The following is a 22,760-nucleotide window of genomic DNA, read 5'->3' on the forward strand; positions in this document are numbered from 1 at the left end:
CCTATAATTCTGATATTCCACCCTTTTAGGCAAGGGTGAAAGTGATCTTGAGTTTGTGGGGAGAGGGGTTTCAATTCCTCATTCCCCACAACAGCAAGGCACTAACTGCCCCAGTTCACCCAGTGTCTACAATTACACCCACCAATATACACACAGTATGACTTTCAGAGTTGCTGAGCATCCCCCACCTCCGGCTGAAGTTCAGTGGGCATCCCAGATGCTCAGCACATCTTAGAAATCAGGCCTGTTAGCTTAATGTTTCTGCTAAAATAATCAGCAGAGAAATGGATCAATGTTAACATTTAGGGTGGGATTTTCAGAACTGCTCTAATTCCACGCCCACTGATTTTGGATTATCTTTTGTTTAATGTTCTGCCATAGGTGTTTACTTTGTTATGGATTGCTGACTGGATGGTGCACCACTTCTGGAAAAAAGGAAAAGATCCTGACAGTTTTTCTATCCCTTACCTTACTGCGTTGGGAGATCTGCTTGGAACTGCCTTATTAGCTATGAGTTTTCACTTCCTGTGGCTCATTGGTGATAGAGATGGGGATGTTGGAGACTAATCATTCAGATGGATATATTGTTCCCAGTAGATTCAGAAGAAAAATAGGAGACAACTGCTTACCATTCCAGTCGAAGGATTTCAAAACGATTATTCAATTTAGTATGGGTAATTAAGGTGGCACAGATATTAAATGGCCTTAATTTTTTTTTAATGAAAGGTGGAACAGAAAGGATTTTATCTGATTTTTATCCTGAAAGTGAGGACTGTTGCCAGTTGAAAACATCTGACCAGATACAATGAAGTGTAGGCTGATTGTTTGACAAGTGTTTTGTATTAGGGAAAAAATGGAGCATTTAAAAAAGGAAAATCATGGGATATCATTTAAACTAGAGCTGTCTTTAACTGACAATAAATGAAAAGTGAAGAAGGGAGATTAAAACAGATCAGTGGCTTATCTTGTCTTTTTTAGCCCTCACAAATTGGGTATATACTTCAAATCACAATGCACAAAGGGTTCATTGAGTCAAAATAATTTCCTTCTCACAGACACGACCACTTAATTGATTATGTATGTGTCTTTGCCATTTTTAGTATTTCTCCAGTTGCCACAGGCTGTACATCAAGAATAATAATTATTGTAATGATTTGGGCCCTAATCCTTCAGCCATTTTGACACATGCTTAACTTTACGCACATTAGAGGAACTACTTGCATGTACTGTTACGCTCTTCGAGAAGGATTTGCATGATTGGGCCCTACCACAGTGTAACAAGAGAACTGCAACCTCCTTCTTTTGCCCTTGGTATCTATCTAAATCAATTGTGTAAGCCAGGGGTTCTCAAACTTCATTGCACCATGACCCCCTTCTGACAACAAAAATTACAACACAACCCCAGGAGGGGGGGACTGAAGCCTGAGCCCATCCGAGCTGCCCTGGGTAAGAGGGCCAATTCCAAAGCCACAGGGGGGCCTGTAACCTGAGCCCTGCCACCCAGGGCTGAAGGCCTCAGGCTTGGGCTTTGACCCAGGTGGTGGGACTTGGGCTTTGACCTTGGCCAGTGGGGCTCAGGCTTTGGCTTTGGCCCTGAGCCCCAGCAAGTCTAATGCCAGCCCTGGCAACCCCATTAAAACAGGGTTGTGACCACCTTGGGGTCCTGACCCACAGTTTGAGAACCACTGGTATAAGCAAACACATTTAGCATGATGCTGCATTGATCTATATTAATGAGGATAAGCTAGAATGAAGCTAGTTTTCTGTTGAAAAATGTACTTTTAGTTGGCAACTGGAGAGGCTTCTAGTATTAATATTAAAAGTACTGTCATGCATTGACATTTATTATGTACTTTAAGGTTGTGTCATTGTTCCCATTATAATAATCAGTTTTCAGGTGTTTCCGTTGTAAATATTTGCCCCAATCAAAACTTGGGGTGTATAAGATTGTGTTGCTTCTTAGACTCTTTTAAAATTTATTTGGACTTTTTGAAAGTTTACATAAACTTTCAAAAAATATAGGGCCAGAGCATACCATCAACTTTTAAGCAGAAATCTCCATTGTTGTTAATAAGGATTTCTGTTTAAAAGCTGTGGCAGAATATGGCCTATAGAGAAAGAAATTACTAGCTGAATGCTTTCCTATATTTGTTTAACTCAAAGCTTAAAACATGAAGTTTGGCAAGTGATTAGTCTAATTAGCAATTTGAAAAAATACATTAAATCGTACAGATATATTTTGAAAATTGGCTACAATTCATGCACAGCAAATGTTTCTAAAATTTAAAATCATGGAGGACATCCTAAATACATAATTGCATGAATCATTCTGGTTAACTGTGTAAATACTATAACCAAAACTTCAAATTTGGAGACTTAAAATTAGACACCTAAATCCATATTAGACTCCCAAATTAGACTCTTAAGTCAGCCTATATCCTTATCCTGCAAACATTTATGTGTGTGATTTTATGCATATGAGCAGTCTCTCTGAATTTAATGAGACTACTCAAAATTCATAAAGTTACATTTGCACATAAGTTTTTACAGAATTGGGGCATTAGACACTTAAAAAGTTGACCTTACTTGCAAAAAGCTGCTGAGCATCCTCATCTCCATGGAAAAACAGGGTATTTGCAAGTCCAGAAAAAAAAGGCCAGGTCCTTGGGTGCCTAATATGGATTTAGATGCCTAACTTTAGGCACCCTCATTTGAAAATTTTTACTTGAGCGTTTTCTTAAAATTATGACTACCTAGTTGACAGATTGGAAAGGATCATAAACCTGTTATGTCTTCTACTTATGTGAGGTAAAGATGAATATCACTTTAAGTTCCCTGACTTTTGATAGTTTTGTATTCATGTTATTTAAATTAGTTTATTGTAATGTATATTGTGAGAAATACTATAAATTGTTTAAAAATGGAATGGTTATAATTCACTTTTTGTTTGACTTCTTTAAAATGCTGTTTTTATTCTGTGCTATAGACCTAGAAATAATTACAGAATTTAATTCTGGTGGAACTACCTTGTTGAACTACATTGTCACGGCAAACTTTTTTATTGGAGGAATTTCTGGATTTTAAAATCCTAATAAATGAACTACAAAGCTCTTTAAACAATAAAAAAGTTTCTTCACTGCATTGAAATACCTAAGTGAACAGTACTTATATAATGTATGTTTGTATTGTAGTATTTATTGTTTGCTGATGTACTAAGTGTTTTCCAGACAAACAAGAAGGAAAGATCCCTGCCCTGAAGAGTACACAATCTAGGGAGACACAGAGAAGGTATGTGTACACTGTAGTAGGGAGTGAGCTTCCCAGTCTGGGGGGACAGCCCTGTGGCTAAAAACAGCAGTGTAAGCATTGCAGCTGGCTTTCAAGTAGAGGGGGTTGGGTGATGAGGTGGGGTGTTCAGGTCAGAAGCAGTGAATGAACTTGGGAGGGGAGCCGTGGAAACAAAGATGGTAGAGGAACTCGAGCATGAAGGCAATGAACAGGGAAACTAGAGGGATGTGAAGCAGAACTGAGAGACAGAGGAAGTCTAGGTATATTGAGGGGGAAATGGGATATTGGGGTGACAGAGCAACATGAGTATCTTGTGGAGGCAGTGAGCGTAAGGTCCAGAGAGACATTAGATGAGGCAGTGCCAGGGAGCAACAAAACCCTTTGTGTAACAAACAAAATGCAGATATTTGCAGAAGAAGAAAAGTCTGGGGGAATAAATGGTGGGACCCACTGCACTGTTTTCAAGAAAGGAAAAGGGAATGGACTTGGAAGGGAAGACAGATGGAGGAGGAGAGAATGAGGGCATTGGGGGGGGAAGAGAGAGTGGGGAATTTGGAGGGAGCATGAAGGGTATAGGATGAGATGATAATGGGGGGATAGAGGGTGAGGAAAAATGAGGGCTTTAGGAGAAAGGGAGGGGAGAGTGAAGGGTTAAGAGGTTTGTGCTGAGAGGGAGGAAAAGTTGGAGATCTGAAAGCAAGAGAGGGGGAGGACATGATTGTGGTGAATGGGAAGATTTATGAAGCCGGTGGGGTGGGTTAAAACAATATATAGTGTGGGGGCCTCAGGCAAGCTTGTGGTAGTTTTCAGAAAGAATCTTTATCCCCATATGCTGCTGCATGGAGACAGTATGGAAGAAGAAACAAAGGAGTTGTCAGGGTCCATACCATCCTTCATCCACCCAGGGACCATACGCGTGAGGTCCAATTTTGATTCTGGCATTGTTGAATTCAGCTCCGCAGTACCCCACTGTTACAGGCCCAGTTGGCCACTCACTAAGCTGCTGTGAGGGAACACAGCCACTGGGTCCACAGGTGTTTTAGGCTTTTGGAGCCAGAATGGAGCACACCCATTGCCCCACTCTGGGGATCAGTGGGCACAATCTAGGGGTACAGACATTGTCTAGCAGCCTTTCCTGAAGGCTGGAACTCACTGTCCTGCTCCCTAGTCTCTGGACTAAGTGTTGGCCCTTCAGACTCTCCCATGTCTTACACACACCCTCTTTTGGAATCCCACTGAAGGTGAACTCTCTCAGAAAGCATGTGGTAGTTGCAAAGCATTTTTGTGCTATATGCTGCATCAGCTGCGAACACCATTGTTCTACTTGAAGTCACAGCTATTTCTAACTGCAGAGACTGCTGTCCTAGCAAGTTGAAGTGGTGGTATCAGTTGTGTGGTAAGCCTCAGTCAAACAAGTAAGTCCCCTCTGGTTTTCTTTTTCATAAGGCAGTAGATTCCCCTTCCGGGTGTCTGTATTTGTTCAGACTCTACTGACTCAGCTAAAACCCAGTATCGGTGAGCCATACATTTTACTCTGCTAAATCAAATGAGATGAAATTTTGTGTCAGTATCCTCCTGGTCAAGCTATTTTTTTAAATTCAAATGAACTTTCATTTCCAGTCTTTCATATCCACTGATCAGTTATCAGGACCTATTTGTTTCTGCTGACAGGGTCAGAAGCACAGCTGCCCACTCTCAGCCTAATAAACCTGGGATGGGAGGAACACAGCTGTATTTCCTTAACCACTCCCAGTGGTGTGCACATTTTCTGTATATTTAAGTTATTCTTAGTTTAAGAAATAGGTAGATGGGTGCTGAACTGATGTGAGTATCACTTGGAGCTTTGAAAGGGCTGAACTCTTCTGTCACACAACAGAATCTTGAACTCTGCTAATCTTGGTAAGTAAAGGGAAAATATTTTGTTTTTCAATATATTTATCTATAGTTTTACACACAAAATTAAAATCAAAGTAGGTTATTGGGGGGCGGGGGTTACTTCTTTGAAAAGCTTATCCTTAAATACTTTTCAGGCTTTCAATTGCTATTGTTCACCTTATGGTAACAGTGTGAACTTTGTAATCATCTAGTTAGGTTAGTTCCATGTAGTGTGCTACACTGAGACAGATTTTATGTTTTGACTTAGTTGGAACAGCCATCTCCTTTTGCTATCCTAGGTATGGGCTTTGTTTTTACTTCATGATGTTTTGTTATATTCCCCCGATTTTCTCTTCCAAATTGATGATAAAATATTGGCCTGTCTTTTGAAGTTGAGTATTTAAAAATATGAAAAAAGTGATTTTCTTGCTTTTCATGTCACTTCACTACCTAGAACAAGCTGAGTCTCTACTACAAGGATTAAAACTACCACCGTAGTGGAGCTTTGTAGGCTTGGGGCCCAGAATAGTAGCCAGTTTCTCAATTTAGGTGTATGTATTGTTCAGTCTAAATTCTGAAGATACTTGTATTAACTTAAATTAAATAAATGGGCTAGAAGTGTTAATGTAGTCCTGTCCACTGTCACTGTCCAAAATTCAACAGTGTTAAAGGTCCAGGGATTTGTATACGGAGATCCCACACCACTTAATGCTATGGCAAGCATACCTTTAAAAATCCTTTACCTTTTATTAAGATACAAAAGAAGGAAACACAGTTAAAACGTTTGAAATGTAAAGCATTAAGCCTTTTATTTTAACATCCTTTTTAGAGAAAAATTCTTGTTTGACAGTCCTTTATATGGAATCAAAGATAATAATAACTGTCTTTTTGGGTAAAAGACAATAAGTTAGTTGATGTGAACTGGAGCTGTTAAGGTCCAATCTTGCTTCATCTGAGGTGGTGTTTGTGTTCAGCTGGAGCTGGTAGGGGTGGTGATTGTCTGGATCCCTCTCTCTGGCCTGGTCTGGTCAGGACATCTCTCAGGATCAGGATGACAGAGACCAAAGGGTCTCATGGAACAGTGGGAGTGGCAGCAATGGTGATGAAGCTCGCTCCAGTAGCCTTAGTCAGTTCTTCCCTTCCTTCTCCCCAAATTGTCTTTAAGAACCCCAAAAGGGAGTGATGGATGGAATATCCAATTCCCTCATTATTTTGTCCACCAATTATGCCTAGTATCTGACACTCCAATTTTGGATCATTTATTTCCAGTCCCACATCTTCTGGTTTTATCAGCCATGATTTCCATATAGTCCTTGAACCATATCAGTAGGCCCTTTTTGCTTAGACTAATACAGCTTTTCTGTCTCCTTTTCACATCAAGATTTATAGGGTATTGTGGCGCTTTATGGACTTTGACACACTTTGTACAGTTGAGCTCACAATTAGAGTAACTTTGTATCACAACAGATAGTAACAGATTCGCTATACTTAACATTTTAAAATACAGCATCTGGATGCATATATATGAGAACTCTGAAATGAAGTATTTAAAATTGCTCTTACAAAGAAGAGAGCTAGTCACTGGAGGTAGGAAAAATTGATATAGCACCAATGACTATATGGTTCAAAAACTACAGCAGTGATTTTAGAAAACAGCAAGTGCTATGTATTTGTTAGTAATGCAAACTCTGTGGTGAAATGACTGCTGCTTTTTGCTGGTGTTATATAACTGATAGTTTTGTTTTTTATAAATGAGTGACTATTTTAATTTCTAAACAAAACTAGTGTTTGCTCTCCAAGTATCCTTTTGATTAGCAGTTACCCATACATGTTCAGAAAGCTATAAATCACTCTTCTGCATTTATAAGTGGTGGGTACAAGATTTTAATCAGAATTGGTGCATTTCAGCATGAAGGGCTCTTACCTAATACTCCTAGAGATCTTTTCATTGATTTTAATGGGTGTTGGATCAGTCCAGTACTGTTCTGCACTGATGTTCTACTGTGAGATAAAAGTACTAAATACACTAAGATAATCACAGTTGTAGCACCAGATACAAGTGCAGTAAGTGGAGGGGTATCTAAAATTCTGGATGAGTGTTCAAGATCTACAAAGGGGGCATGGGAGACCAAAAGGGTGAACATAGGATGAAACTGAGTGGAGTTTAGATGCTCTGCAATAGGGAATTTCACTTCCGCTTTCACTTTGCATCCTACTGGCAGTCTCCTTTGTATGGAGGGGCGTGGAGTTTAGAATAAACTCTATTTATGCCCTGTAGAAGGGTGGGACCGGGGCTTAACCCTCCCTGAGGGCAGAGGGGAGCGACACCGGCTCACCACACTCTGTCGGCCCGGGTCCTGCCCTTTGCTTCTGGGCTGAGCAACAATGCACGGTCACTTGGGCTCCGGCCTCCTGCAGCAAGGCGGAGCGACCACACACAGTTAATTAGGAGCTCAGGCCTCCTGCGGCAAGCCTGAGCAACAGCATACAGTCAGTTGGGAGCTCAGGCCCTTGGTCTCAGGGCTGAGCAGCAATATACAGTCACTTAGGAGCTCAGGTCTTCTACTGCAAGGCTGAGCAACAGTATACAGTTAGGTGGGGGCCAGGGGATCAGACTCTCCACTACAGGGCTGAGCAACAATACACAGTGAGCTGGGAGCTCAAGCCCTCTGCTGCAGGGCTGAGCAACCATATACAGTTAATTAGGGGCCCAGCCCTAGGTTTGGGCGGGGCACCAAATGCAGTGGCAAAGCTCAGGCCCTTTTGGCTCAGGGCTGAGCAAACAGGCAGTCTAGAAGCCCAGGCCCTGGGGCAGGGCAGGACAACAAGCAGTTCAGGTGTATAAAGCTCAGGCCCTGGCTCAGGGCAGGGCAGCAAGTGGCTCAGGGCTCAGGCCCCTCAGGAGGGGCTGAGCAAACAACCAGCCTGAATGGCCTCCTCAGGCCAGGGGGAGGGGGAGTCTGCCACCCTTGGAAGGGTGGCAGGGGGAACGCAGGCCCTCCCACTCCACTGCGTTCCAGCCCGGGGCCCTAGTAGCAGCTATCACTGCTGACGGTCAGTGGGGATCCTGACCGCAACACACTGACATAGGCTCAGGTGAATCTGCAGCCTGACTGGGGTCAGCTGTCCCCGGGCTACTTCCAATCTCCCTCTCACTGGGTACCTGCCATCCGCCAGCGCCGTCCGGTGGGTCCCAGACCATGGGCCCCTCAGGATACCGGGCGTTGGGAACTCCAGGCCATTCCTCTGTGTACCGGGTGTAGGGTGGTTCAGGCAGCTCCTCTAGGTGCTGGGCATCAGGAAGCTCAGGCAGCTTCTCCGGGTACTGAGCGTGGGGCGGGGCAGGTCAGGCCAGGCCAGCGCTTCTCCAGGTACCAAGCACAGGGCAGGATGGGCCCAGCAGGAGCTCAGGCACCAGCATCTGTCCTCTCCAGCAGCCTCCTTCCAACTGAGTGCTGGGGCCGGGCTTTTATACTTCCTGTCCTGCCCCTTGACTTCCGGGGGGCAGGGGGGGAGGGGAGGGGAGGTGGCTCCGCCCACTGCCGCACCTGTTCTGGCTTGTCCCTCTCAGGCACGGCGGGGAGTGAGGCCTCCTCACTACATGCCCCTTTTTGTGAATTTGGTCTTGTACTTCAAAATTAGTTCCTCCTTTATTTAACTTTCCCAAATCTGTGTTAATGTGTTTTCAGTGGTGGTTTTGTGGGGTGGGGGATATCCTCTGCAAGTGTTAATGGCACCAAGAACCTACAGTGATCCAGAGAGTTCAGAAAAATATTTTGCTTGGGAAATTTTTTTATTTAATGTTTTTGCTAGTGAAATGAGATCTTGAATGACATTCTTGGTAGATATGTAAGGTAGTAACTGACTTTCCAATCTTTGTCTTGAAAAATTAAAATATAAATATCTGTGTGCTGCACCACACATTCTGTTGTTGATCTGGGATCTGAAACAATTTTTATCTATTGCAACATCTTTTCAGTCTGTACTTGTCTATTTTGTATACGTATCCTAACTGCTTGAGCCAAAACATGCAAACTGTCATGTGTCTTTAATACAATTGAAAATTGTTTAAATAATCTGGAGGTATTAGATATTCCAAATGAGGGTGTACTTGGGAGGCAATCTGACTTCCTTTCATTCATTAGGCTATTTTCCCACTTCTTCTTCTTTGTCATCATCATTATTTGTATTCTGGTAGTGCCTGTAGACACCTAGTCATGTATCAGGACCCCACTGTGCTGGGGACTGTACGCACACACAACAAAAAATTGGTCCCTGCCCCAGAGAGCTTACATGTGCCACAATGTAAATATTGGACAGTAGAGATGGGGGGTTTTTAAATCCAATGTATTAAAATATTTTTAGTCTCTCAGCAAACTTTCAGAAGTACCTCCAATATTCATAGTCTATTCATTACCTGTTAAATGTCTTGTTACTTGTAATGGATAGGTATACTCTTAGCAGTGCTCATTAATAGGTATCTAGGTAAGCGTGTGTGTTTATATTCCAAGATTTTTATCCTAAAGAAGCACATCTGCTCTGTGTACTAAAGTTAGGAAATACATATCCCTGGGAAACAGGCATATCAAATTGTAAGGGTATGAGAGATCTGTGATTTGAACTATAGCTATCAGGAACCACTCTCTGTTCAAATTACACACACTTTTAAAAAATTCCAGACAAGAGGGAGCCCTGAATAGAGCCTGAGGATTATTTTATTTACTATTTGACAAGGCTACTAGAGATAACTGTCCCTCTGGTCTTGGCCTTTACTGTCCTTTTTGAATAATTTAGTATTAAGTTGCATATGGAAGGAATGCCACTAGGACATTTTTATGCAAATTATTGCTGAAAACCTCAACTGCATATAAAACAGCTAAAGGAAATCTAGCTGGTTACTAAGTGAAGTGTGAAGGCGCTGTCAGGGTTCCCTCGCCACTTCGAACTCTGGGGTACAGATGTGGGGACCCCCTAAGTTTATTTCTACCAGCTTAGGTTAAAAACTCCGCAAGGCACAAATCCTTCCTTGTACCTTGGATTAGGTAACGCTGCCACCATCACCAAATGATTTAAACAAACTTTTGGGGAGGGCCACTTGGAGCCCTACCTTCCCCAAATATCCGCCCAAGTCCCTACACCCCTTTTCTTGAGCAGGCTTGAGAATAATATCCTCACAACTTGGTACAGCTGAACACAGACCCAAACGCTTGGATCTTAATGATGAAAAATCAATCAGGTTCTTAAGAATTTTAATTAAAGAAAAGGTAAAAGAATTACTTCTGTAAAATCAGGATGGTAAGTACTTTACAGAATAGCAAAAGACTCAAGAACATAGGGGATCTCCCCTCTAGGCAAAACCTTAAAGTTACAAATCCAGGGATAAACCTCCCTCTAGACAAGGAAAATCACAAGCCAAAATAAAAGTAATCTAATGCATTTCTTCGCTTGTACTTACTAATGGAGTTGGATAGCTTGCTTTCTTGATCTATCTCCGGCAAGCACACAGAACAAACAGACAAAAACACAGCCTTTTCCCCCTCCCCAGATTTGAAAATATCTTGTCCCCTTATTGGTCCTTTTGGTCAGATGCCTGAGCTTCTTAACCCTTTACAGGTAAAAGGATTTTGTGCCTCCGGCCAGAAGGGATTTTATAGTACAGTATACACAAAGGTGGTTACCCTTCCCTTTATATATATGACAGGAGCGTATCTATTGGCTTCAATCAAAAGAGTGATCATTACTGATTGAGTGCTTTGATTATTTTTTTTAGATGAGTTGATTTTTTTTTTTAAAAAATCAATAAAAAGTATTGCAGTTTCTTTGATAATTGAGAAATACAGTAGAACCTCCGAATTATGAGCACTTCGGGAATGGAGGTTGTTCATACCTCTGAACAAAAACGTTACGGTTCTTTCAAAAGTTTACCACTGAACATGGGACTTAATACAGCTTTGAAACTTTACTATGCAGAAGAAAAATGCTGCTTTTAACCATCTTAATTTAAATGAAACAAGCACAGAAACAGGTTCCTTACCTTGTCACATTTTTTTAAAATTTCCCTTTATTTTTTAGTAATTTATGTTTAACACATAGTACTGTACTGTATTTGCTTTTTTGTCTCTGCTGCTGCCTGATTGCATGTTTCCAGTTCCAGCTGAGGGGTGTGGTTGACTGGTCAATTCATAATTCTCAGGTTATGCTGTATGAAGGTGGACTAATGAATTCTGGATAACCTACTTTTTCTTCTTTGGGTGATGGCCCCTATGCATATTCCATGCATGTACTTCTAAGATTTATCAAGCAACAGCTCTTGACCATAGTTCACCTTTTTCTCAGAATCCAGCTGTATGCTTGCCATCCTGTGCTCTTAGCTATAATGGTTAGAGTTTTAAGTTGTAATTTACAACTCTAAAAAAAAAATCCTTTTCTGAGATTTATAAGGCATTTGTGTGGTGTAATTTTGATCCTAAAATATTATCTACTAGGTAAGTTGTATGACCAAGTTGCACCTGGAATTTTTATGTCTGCTGTATAGTTTAAGCTGCTATGTCATTTACTACAGTATTCCATTTTTTTTTTAAAAGTTTCACCTTGAAACATCCAAAACACATTCGGTTTCACCTTTTGTTGAGGCAACCAGCTTTCTTATAGGATCTATTGTAGGATCCAAGTGATCACAGTAGAAGAGGACATTACACAGCAATTGTACAAAGATTGAGCCAATTTCCACTCGTATAAATTTGGAGTACAGGGGACCCACATGCAAAATTAATTCTGTTCTAAAGATGTTACTGATATTACCTATATGCAATATGAGGAGTAACTCTGAAACCTGGAATGTCTTTAAAAGAAGAAGAATCAACTGTTTTCATGTGCCCACTTTATCTCCACTTAAGTCAATGGAGTTACTCTAGATGACCCAAGGGTAGAATTTTAGTTCCTTATTTACACCAATCATTAGGCAAGGTGGTATAGTGGGTAGGACACTGGACTGGAAAACACGATGTCTCTGATCTCTTGCCAGCCTTGCACTGAACTGCTGTGTGACCATGAGCAAGTCACTTCACTTCTCTGTGCCTTTGTTTCCCCTTTCACCCTCTGCTTTGTCAATTTAAATTGTAAACTCTCTAGAGCTGGGATTTTCACTTATTTTGTGCCCTCACAGCTCATTGTAGCCTCTGGGTGCTACTGTAGTACAAATAATGCCATGCACATGAAATCTACATCCCTCTTATAGAACTGAAGCAAGGCAATGTAAAGAATCTGGAAACACTTCTGCAGTAATCAAGATAATGGAGGTCTTTCCTTTCAGGTTTCATTGCCAAATGGCCTTTGTCTGAGTGCTGCTCTAGAATGCTGATTCGCTTGTCTTTTACGAAGTCTCCTTAAAAGACATTACAAGCATAACATTCTGTGTAGCATTAAACTCTGCACACTTACAATATCATGTCTGCTTGTGCATGAGGGTATAGAACAAGGGTGGGGATGAAAGGATTAAACTGAGCTATTACTATGTCAGACTGCTAGTATAGACTAAATCCTGGGCCCTGCACAAAGCTTGGAATAAACAGGCTTGGCACTAAGGAGGAGAAATGGAATTCTCCACCTTAGGCAACTGACCAGCTCCACAGCCACTACTATAGAATCAAGGCAGGGGCATTTATACCTATTATGTTTCTAGTATGAGGTCACTGGAATCTGTTCCTGACTCCAGTGACCTTGCCTCTCCATGCACAGCTATGGACAGAGAGCTCCTATGGAGTTGTGCTCTACCACTACTTGGGCTTTCCTGTACTGTCTCCTCCCTCATGTGAAGGAGCTCCACTGCTCCCAGGCCTCTCCATATCTTCAAGCATAGTGTCTTATTAGATGTAGTCAAAGGTGTTTAAATGTATGCTTGCAGTTTTGGTATTAAAACTGCATTTAAATATTTACACATCTTAATAAATATTTTAAAAACCTTTTGAACTAGGAGACCATTACATATTTAATAGATCCACAATCTAAACTCAAAGTGCTCATATCAATTACTATACCTTTTGGGATAATGCATCGTCTTCTGAACAGTAATGGTAAGAGAAGCAGATCAGAGCATTTCTGGCACCTGTAAACCCAGCAACATGTATGTATTTTGTACAAATTATACAAATGATGATTCAGCTAATCATTGGCCATTATTAATTGAGATCAGTGCGAACAATAATTCAGTCAGTCTAAACGCATCTTACATGCAGTACTGCAGAACTGTAGTTATTAAGCTAATCTCTGATTACCTGACTTTCAGAGGTGTGGGGCAGTGCCCATTGACATTAGGGCACCTGTGAAAACTAGGCTATGACAGTCTGAGGCTCTCAAATATAGTTTCACAATCAAAATGCAGTTCTTCAGTATGGACCAAATCCTGTAGTCCTTACTCAGGGCCCATTCTTATCTATGCAGTGATGCCCCACATGAGGGAGAAGAAACTCCCTCAAATTTCCCTTAAATTCTTCTATTGGGAGGGCAGGGCTTGCAGCCCTGTGGATGGGGCTAGGGATCTTGCCTTTAAATGTATGTCTTATGTAATCCAGAGAGTTCACTGTCTTTTTTTGTCTCTATGCTGCTTCCTGCTGCCCCTGGACAGCTTGGATCCTTTCTACCCTTCTCCCACTCTGTTCCCCAGAAGCTGGAGATCTATGGTAATGTGGGCGGGAGGGGGCGTACTTCAAACTCTAGTCTCAGTATATGGCCCAGTTTACCCTGTGGATTTTGGGGAAGAAGAATTAGGCAGAGTTATAAGCTCCCCATGCCTTCCTCACCTGCAGATCTAGATACCTGGAGAGGGGCTTCCATAGAATCATGACTTCTAGATGTCCCTTCTAATCCAGTCCCCCTGCATTTGGGGTGGAGAAGGGAGAGCATGCCACAGGGCCAGTCTTCTCCATACCAGCTTGACCATATTTTGATTCCTTTCATGGAAAAGATGAGAAACGTGTGGCCTTGACTCCTTAGTCAAAATTGCTCTGAATTCAATAGTTTGTCTGAGTATAAAGACTGCGGTATTGGGGCTGCTAATACAACAGTGAGCCACTCTTGCTGTGCTACACCTAATACAGTTATTTGGTAATATGAAGTTACCTGCTTTTAAAATGCTTCCCATCTGTGAAGCAGCTTTTGGAAATATGGAACAGGCTTCATAACATGTTGCTACACTGTCCCTGATGTATCCAAACCATGTGGGTAGGCTATTTAGCTGTAACGATGTTCTTTTCAACTGGTATCTTCAGTTGTTACGGGGTGTGGGTTTGTTTTTTTTAATATTCTGCACTATCATCACTATACTTGTGGTTATCTACATTCTTTTTTATTTTGAAGAGGGAGTACACACGTGGTTGAACTGTTCTAGTGGAATGTTCTGCTAGAAGGCAAGTTATCCTTCCCCACTGACTGGAAATCACCATTAACCTGAGAGGAGAGTAAGAGAACTTCAGAATTGTGGTGTCATTCTGAGTGCTAATTGGGTGGTAAGGAAGAAATGTCAATAATACCTAGTGGGTGCCTTTTGGTTAGATGCACAAGGGTCTGACTATTGATGTTTTTTTATTTACTCTTTTGTCTAGAGATGCAGAGGACCCACAGCTCCTACTGACTTCACTTGGTCCATTGACAATTGTGAAAAATCAGGCCCAGGAGCCCACATCCTCAGAAGTCATTTAGTCATTCCAATGGAGGATATGTGCCTAAGTTCATTTTGAGACTCTGGGCTAAGGTTTCTTAAGTTGGCCACACAAAATTAGTGACCATGTCTAAAAACATTGGCCCAAGTGACTTAGAATCATAAAATATTAGGGTTGGAAGGGACCTCAGGAAGTCATCTAGTCCCTGCTCAAAGAAGGACCAATCCCCAGGCAGACTTTTGCCCCAGATCCCTAAATGGCGCCCTCAAGGATTGAACTCACAGCCCAGGGTTTAGCAAGCCAATGCTCAAACCACTGACTTGCCCAAGGCCATACAATAAATCTGTAGGATGGATACCTAATATGTTCATCAGTTGAAGACATGGTCTACTCAGCAACTGAGCAGCTGCAGACCTAAGGAAGGGGCACTCTAGACAGTCTTCTTTAGCTATGGTGACTGTACTCATCGCAACCCCCTGAGCTAGAAGACTCTAATAATAGAGCATAGCTCTCTACCTGCCACAAGTATAGAGAGAGGGCTAGAGTGATGCTAAGTAGAACGCTATAGGCCAGGTCTTCCATCCCTGTGGATGAGGCCACACTGGGGAACACCCCCTAAGTGAAGGGAAAGCTGGAGGCAGGGAGAAGCTTATATGGACCAGAAATGTGAAGGTGGACAGTGGGTAATGTAGGGGAGCACCAGACCAGGGGCTGGGGGAAATCCAAGTGAGGGGAGCCAAAGACAGGAAGGGGGAGAAACTTGAAGGAGAGTGGGGGGGTAGGTGGAATGAAGAGGAATCTCTCTCTAGTGGGCAATGATGAGTTTTGACAGGCACCGTTCTCGCCTCAGTGCCAGTGGAGCCCCGTCCTCTGGTGCATTCTAAGGGAAAGCCAGCTATGATGTCGAGGCACTCCCCTTCACCTTGTCTATTGGTGCCTACATGCTCCAACAGAGAAAGGGAATTGAAGGATTTCATGGGGATTTATGTAAACAAAGTATCAGAGGGGTAGCCCTGTTAGTCTGGATCTGTAAAAGCAGCAGAGAGTCCCGTGGCACCTTATAGACTAACAGACATATAGGAGCATGAGCTTTCATGGGTGAATACCCACTTTGTCGGATGCATGTAGTGGAAATTTCCAGAGGCAGGTATAAATATGCAAGCAAGAATCAGGCTAGAGATAACGAGGTTAGTTCGATCAGGGAGGATAAGGCCCTCTTCTAGCAGTTGAGATGTGAACACCAAGGGAGGAGAAACTGCTTTTGTAGTTGGCTAGGATGCTTGCCTCCCTGATTGAACTAACCTCATTATCTCTAGCCTGATTCTTGCTTGCATATTTATACCTGCCTCTGGAAATTTCCACTACATGCAGCCGACGAAGTGGGTATTCACCCATGAAAGCTCATGCTCCTATATGTCTCTTAGTCTGTAAGGTGCCATGGGACTCTTTGCTGCTTTTATGTAAACAAAGTAATTCATATTTAATATACAGATGAAGATATTGCACCACTTGCACAAAATGGCCAGCTTTCCAAACCCACAGACTGAAGAAGTATGGGGGAGCACCCTGATGTTGTGACTCCTAGGCCCCTGCACTAACCACTAGATCAAGGGCGGACAAACTTCTTGACCTGAGGGCTGCATTGGGTTTCATAAATTGTATGGAGGACTGGTTAGGGGAGGGGGTTGTGGCCTGGCCCCCACCTCCTATCTGCTCCCTCTGGGACCCCTGCCTCATCCACACACACCTGCTCCCTGTCCCCAACTGCCCTCGGACTCTCACAGCCCCATCCAACCCCTCCTCTCATTCCTGATGGGCGCCCCCCGCCCCCAGGACTCCTGTCCCATCCAACCACCCCCTTCCTGACTGCTCCCCCCAGGACCCTTGGCCCCATTTAACCCCTGTTTCCCCCCGACCACCCCACCCCCCGAACTTCCCTGCCCTCTATCCAAATCCTCCTGCTCCTAGCCCCCTTTACCACGCTGCCTGGAGCACCAGTGGCTGGCGGCACTACAGGCGCACCACTTGGCTGGAGCCAGCCACGCCACCGCCACCACACAGCACAGAGACTGGGTCAGGCTGGGCTGTGCAGCTGCACTGCCCCAGGAGCTCACAGCCCCACTGCCCAGAGCATTGTGCTGGTGGCAGAGCAAGCTGAGGCAGCGGGGGAGGAGGGACAGCAGGAGAGGGGCCAGGGACTAGCCTCCCAGGCCAGGAGCTCAGGGGCCAGGCAGATTGGTCCTAAGGGCTGTAGTTTGCCCACCCCTGCACTAGACACACTATCTACTCTTCAGTCTCAAAATGCTCATATTCCAATTAATAGCACTTATACATTTCCAATATGGCTGGAAAAGACTCATCGGGTGACCTACAACATGTTCTAAAGGTCAATACACTTCACTGTGTCCTGAAATGTTTTCTCTAGTCTTGTTTTAAACCATCTAGTGATGAAGCTTCCAACACTTCCTATGGGAGACTTTCACAGTCTAATTTTTCTCAGAGTTTGAAGGTTCTCCCACATCCCACTTACTATTCTAGTTTAATTTTCCTCTTGCTCCTGTTTCTAACCCATAGGCTGCTAACTTTAATTTAAAAAAAATAATTGGGGAATTTTCCTTAAGAAAAATAAAATTACAATGGGGAGTTAGAAGCATCTGCTGTGGAAGTGATACAATTTGCACATAAAATCTTACTGCATATACTCTAATAACACATTTATAGTCATGTATAATGTACTTTCTATATTTAATGCATGATGGCTGAGCTGTTATATATTTCCATCTGACTAAAGGCAAATGTCTTAATCATGCATGGTTACAATACCTGAAAAAACACCCAAAAAATCCTATTTGTAAACAGAGCACATCACTATGTGACTGCACTATGCTTTTTCTGACTTGACTTTTTTTTTTTCTTCCCTGCATGTCTGCCCTCATTATTTAGGAAAAATAGCAAAAATTAAACTGACTGCACTGATGGAACAAGGTAAATAGAATAGAAGAAAAAAACATACAAGTTTAAGCCTTGAACTACAATGGAGTATTTGGATAATGTGTGAGTGAAATTCTCCCAGCTGTAAAGGGCCAGCCTTCTCCTTCATTTGTTTTTATAGGATGTAGCACAAGAGGGCACTGATGTGGATTTAGGCTTCTGGGTGCTACACTAATACAATTATCTAATAGTAACATGGGAGCCCTTTTACTAGTTAAACACCCCTGAATTCCCACAGTACAATGTTAGTTTGGAAAAACCAGATATAGTGCTGTTTGGTATAGTCTAGTGGATAGCTCAGATCCAAGTGACGTAGATGGTTTTATTTGAGCTGGTCAGAGGTAAGGCATCCATGAATAAAGCTGGGTGAATATTTGTAGTGAATAGTAAATTTGCCCCAAAATGCACTTTGGGGGCTATCATAACCTTAGTCCCAGATTTGGACCTTAGTGTCCAAAATATGGGGGTTAGCATGAAAACCTCCAAGCTTAGTTACCAACTTGGACCTGGTACTTGCTGCCACCACCCAAAAAATTAGAGTGTTATGGGGCACTCTGGTCCCCCTGAAAAACCTTCCCTGGGGACCCCAAGACCCAAATCCCTTGAGTCTCACAACAAAGGGAAATAATCCTTTTTCCCTTTCCCCCCTCCTGGTGCTCCTGGAGAGATACACAGACACAAGCTCTGTGAATCCAGAGTGACTCCCCTTCTCCGTTCCCCGTCCTGGAAACAAAAAGCACTTTCCTCTTCACCCAGAGGGAATGCAAAATCAGGCTAACAAATCCAACACACACAGATCTCCCCTGATTTCTTCCTCCCACCAATTCCCTGGTGAGTACAGACTCAATTTCCCTGAAGTAAAGAAAAACTCCAACAGGTCTTAAAAGAAAGCTTTATATAAAAAGAAAGAAAAATACATACAAATGGTCTCTCTGTATTAAGGTGACGAAATACAGGGTCAATTGCTTAAAAGAATATTGAATAAACAGCCTTATTCAAAAAGAATACAAATCAAAGCACTCCAGCAATTGCTTAAAAGAATATTGAATAAACAGCCTTATTCAAAAAGAATACAAATCAAAGCACTCCAGCACTTATATTTATGCAAATACCAAAGAAAAGAAACCATATAACTTACTATCTGATCTCTTTGTCCTTACACTTAGAAACAGAAGACTAGAAAGTAGAAACTACTTCTCCAAAGCTCAGAGAAAGCAGGCAGACAGAAAACAAAGACTTAGACACAAACTTCCTTCCACCCAGAGTTGAAAAAGTCCGGTTTCCTGATTGGTCCTCTGGTCAGGTGCTTCAGGTGAAAGAGACATTAACCCTTAGCTATCTGTTTATGACACGCCCCCCAAATTGCAGACAGTGGGGAAGCTCACTGGCGGCGATTTCCTTCTAGAACTTGAAAATAAACAGATTACTACAACACATGCACCTTTACATATACTACTAAGTATATAACTAACAGACTTTTACATTTTAAGAACACTTTTTAACTACTGAATTCTGGGAAACTCTCACGGGAGAGAGCATCAGCAACTTTGTTAGAAGCTCCTGTGATGTGTTGAATTTCAAAATCAAAATCTTGGAGAGCTAAACTCCAACGAAGAAGTTTCTTGTTGTTCCCCTTGGCAGTATGAAGCCACTTTAGTGCAGCATGGTCAGTTTGTAGTTGGAACCGCCGTCCCCAAACATATGGGCGTAGCTTTTCCAGGGCGTACACAATGGCATAGCATTCCTTTTCACTGACTGACCAGTGACTTTCCCTCTCAGACAGTTTCTTGCTGAGAAACACGACAGGATGGAAGTTGTGATCTGTTGCTTCCTGCATGAGCACTGCTCCTATACCACGCTCAGATGCATCCGTGGTTACTAGGAATGGCTTGTCAAAGTCCGGGGCCCTGAGCACAGGGTCAGACATGAGCGTTGCCTTAAGTTGGGTAAAGGCCTTTTGACACTTATCAGTCCACTTAACTGCATTTGGCTAGGTCTTTTTGGTCAGGTCGGTCAGTGGGGCAGCGATTTGGCTGTAGTGTGGTACAAATCGCCTGTAGTATCCGGCCAAGCCTAAGAAGGATTGGACCTGCTTCTTGGACCGTGGGACAGGCCACTTTTGGATAGCATCCACCTTGGCCTGTAGGGGGTTTATGGTTCCTCGACCCACCTGGTGCCCCAGGTAAGTCACTCTGTTTTGGCCTATTTGACACTTTTTGGCCTTAACAGTTAGTCCGGCCTGCCTGATGCGCTCAAAGACCTTTTCCAGGTGTAGTAGGTGTTCGGGCCAGGAGTCTGAAAAAATGGCCACATCATCGAGGTAGGCAACTGCAAATTCTCCCAGTCCAGCTAGTAGACCATCTACCAGCCTCTGGAAGGTGGCGGGTGCATTTCGAAGGCCGAAAGGAAGGACATTGAATTCATACACCCCCGCATGGGTGACGAATGCTGACCTCTCCTTGGCAGGTTCATCTAGCGGTACTTGCCAGTACCCCTTGGTTAAGTCTATTGTAGAGATGAACTGGGCACGTCCCAACTTCTCCAATAGCTCATCGGTGCGTGGCATTGGATAGTTGTCCGGACGAGTTACAGCATTTAGCTTACGGTAGTCCACGCAAAAGCGTATTTCCCCATCTGGTTTGGGTACCAGAACCACTGGAGATGCCCATGCACTGGTAGATGAGCGGATTATACCCATCTGTAGCATGTTTTGGATCTCCCGTTCTATAGCAGCTTGGGCATGAGGAGACACCCGGTAGGGTGGGGTTCTGATTGGGTGAGCATTACCTGTATCAATGGAGTGGTATGCCCGTTCAGTCCGTCCTGGGGTGGCTGAGAACAATGGGGCGAAGCTAGTGCACAGCTCCTTGATTTGTCGCCGCTGCAGACGTTCCAGGGTGGTTGAGAGGTTCACCTTTTCCACGCCACCGTCTTTTTTCCCGTCGTAGTAGACACCGTCAGGCCACTCAGCATCATCTCCCTGGACTGTAAACTGACAAACCTGTAAGTCTCTGGAATAGAAAGGCTTGAGAGAATTAACATGGTAAACTTTAGGTTTTAGTGAAGAATTGGGAAATGCTATGAGGTAATTTACAGTTCCCAGGCGCTCTTGGACCGTGAATGGCCCTTCCCATGATGCTTCCATCTTATGGGCCTGTTGCGCCTTCAAGACCATAACCTGGTTTCCTACCTTGAAAGAACATTCTCTGGCATGTCTGTCATACCAGGCCTTTTGCTCTTCCTGAGCATCCTTTAGGTTCTCTCTAGCAAGGGCTAAAGAGTGTTGGAGGGTGCTTTGTAGGTTGCTTACAAAGTCCAGAATGTTAGTTCCTGGAGAAGGCGTAAACTCCTCCCATTGCTGCTTCACCAACTGTAATGGCCCCTTAACCTCGTGACCATACACAAGTTCAAATGGTGAAAACCCTAAACTGGGATGTGGTACAGCCCTGTAGGCAAACAGCAACTGCTGCAACACTAGGTCCCAATTATTGGAGAATTCGTTGATGAATTTTCGTATCATGGCCCCCAAAGTTTCATTGAACCTTTCCACCAGGCCATTGGTTTGATGGTGGTACGGGGTGGCAACCAAGTGATTCACCCCATGAGTTTCCCACAGTTTTTCCATGGTCCCTGCCAGGAAATTAGACCCTGAATCTGTAAGGATGTCAGAGGGCCAACCTACCCTGGCAAAGATGTCTGTTAGGGCCAGGCACACAGTGTTAGCCCTGGTGTTGCCTAGAGCGACTGCTTCTGGCCATCGGGTAGCAAAGTCCACTAAAGTCAGTACGTACTGCTTTTCTCTGGGCGTCTTTTTTGGGAAAGGGCCCAGAATATCCACAGCTACTCGCTGAAATGGGACCTCAATTATGGGGAGTGGCTGGAGAGGGGCCTTGACCTGGTCTTGAGGCTTTCCCACTCTTTGGCATACCTCACAAGACCGGACATACTTGGCAACGTCCTTGCCCATCCCCTCCCAGTGGAAGGACTTCCCCAACCTGTCTTTGGTTCTGTTCACCCCAGCATGGCCACTGGGATGATCATGGGCTAAGCTTAAGAGCTTCCCCCGGTACTTAGTTGGAACCACCAACTGTTTTTGCGGCTGCCATTTTTCCCGGTGTCCACCAGAAAGAATTTCCTTGTATAAAAGTCCTTGGTCTATAACAAACCGGGATCGATTAGAAGAGCTGAGAGGCAGTGGGGTGCTTTGTGCCGCCGCCCAAGCTTTCTGAAGGCTGTCATCTGCTTCCTGCTCAGTCTGGAACTGTTCCCTTGAGGCTGGGGTCACCAGTTTTTCCTCAGACTGTGGACTTGGGCTTGGTCCCTCTGGAAGCGATGTAGGTGATGGGGTTGTTTCCGTTGCTGGTGAACCGCTCTCCGCTGGTGCACCTGAGGTTATTTCAGGCTCTGGCTGAGCCTTTTGGGTATGGCTGTCTTTTGCTTCTGCCAGTTCTGGCTCGCTGGCGCCCTCTGGCGTTGAGTTTGAAGATGTGGTTGCACTTGCTGGTGCTGGTTGCTGTTCCAGTTCCGGGCCTGGGACTGGAGATGCTGTGGCTGTTTCAGTGGTAGGCATGGAATCCGGGTCCACTACCTCTGTCTGGGTCTCTGGTAACACAGACGGGGCCTCTGTGGACGGCTCAGGAACAGGAAAGGGTCTGGAAGCTTGCCTGGTTTGGCTACGTGTAACCATTCCCACTCTCTTGGCCCGCCTCACCTGGTTGGCCAAGTCTTCCCCCAGTAGCATGGGGATAGGATAATTGTCATAGACTGCAAAAGTCCACATTCCTGACCAGCCTTTGTACTGGACAGGCAGTTGAGCTGTAGGCAAGTCTACAGCTTGTGACATGAAGGGGTAAATTGTAACTTTGGCCTTTGGGTTGATGAATTTGGGGTCAACGAAGGATTGGTGGATAGCTGACACTTGTGCCCCCGTGTCTCTCCACGCAGTAACCT

At 43.8% G+C, this 22,760-nt stretch overlaps 2 protein-coding genes across 8 annotated transcripts in view; one reads left to right on the forward strand and one right to left on the reverse strand.

Moving 5' to 3' along the window:
- SLC41A2 (solute carrier family 41 member 2) overlaps positions 1 to 3,121 on the forward strand; it is a 95,859-nt gene extending 92,738 nt beyond the window's left edge. For all 3 annotated transcript variants that reach the window (XM_050945765.1, XM_050945755.1, XM_050945775.1), the window contains one exon: positions 382 to 3,121. In XM_050945765.1, the coding sequence (XP_050801722.1) occupies positions 382 to 567 (186 nt within the window). In that variant the 3' untranslated portion in view covers positions 568 to 3,121. The remainder of the gene's footprint in view (positions 1 to 381) is intronic.
- The window catches only part of WASHC4 (WASH complex subunit 4), a 275,049-nt gene that overhangs the window by 244,952 nt on the left and 7,337 nt on the right, over positions 1 to 22,760 (reverse strand). The window lies entirely within an intron of this gene.

Source organism: Gopherus flavomarginatus, chromosome 1, assembly GCF_025201925.1.
Source record: "Gopherus flavomarginatus isolate rGopFla2 chromosome 1, rGopFla2.mat.asm, whole genome shotgun sequence".
NCBI classification, from domain to species: Eukaryota; Metazoa; Chordata; order Testudines; family Testudinidae; genus Gopherus; species Gopherus flavomarginatus.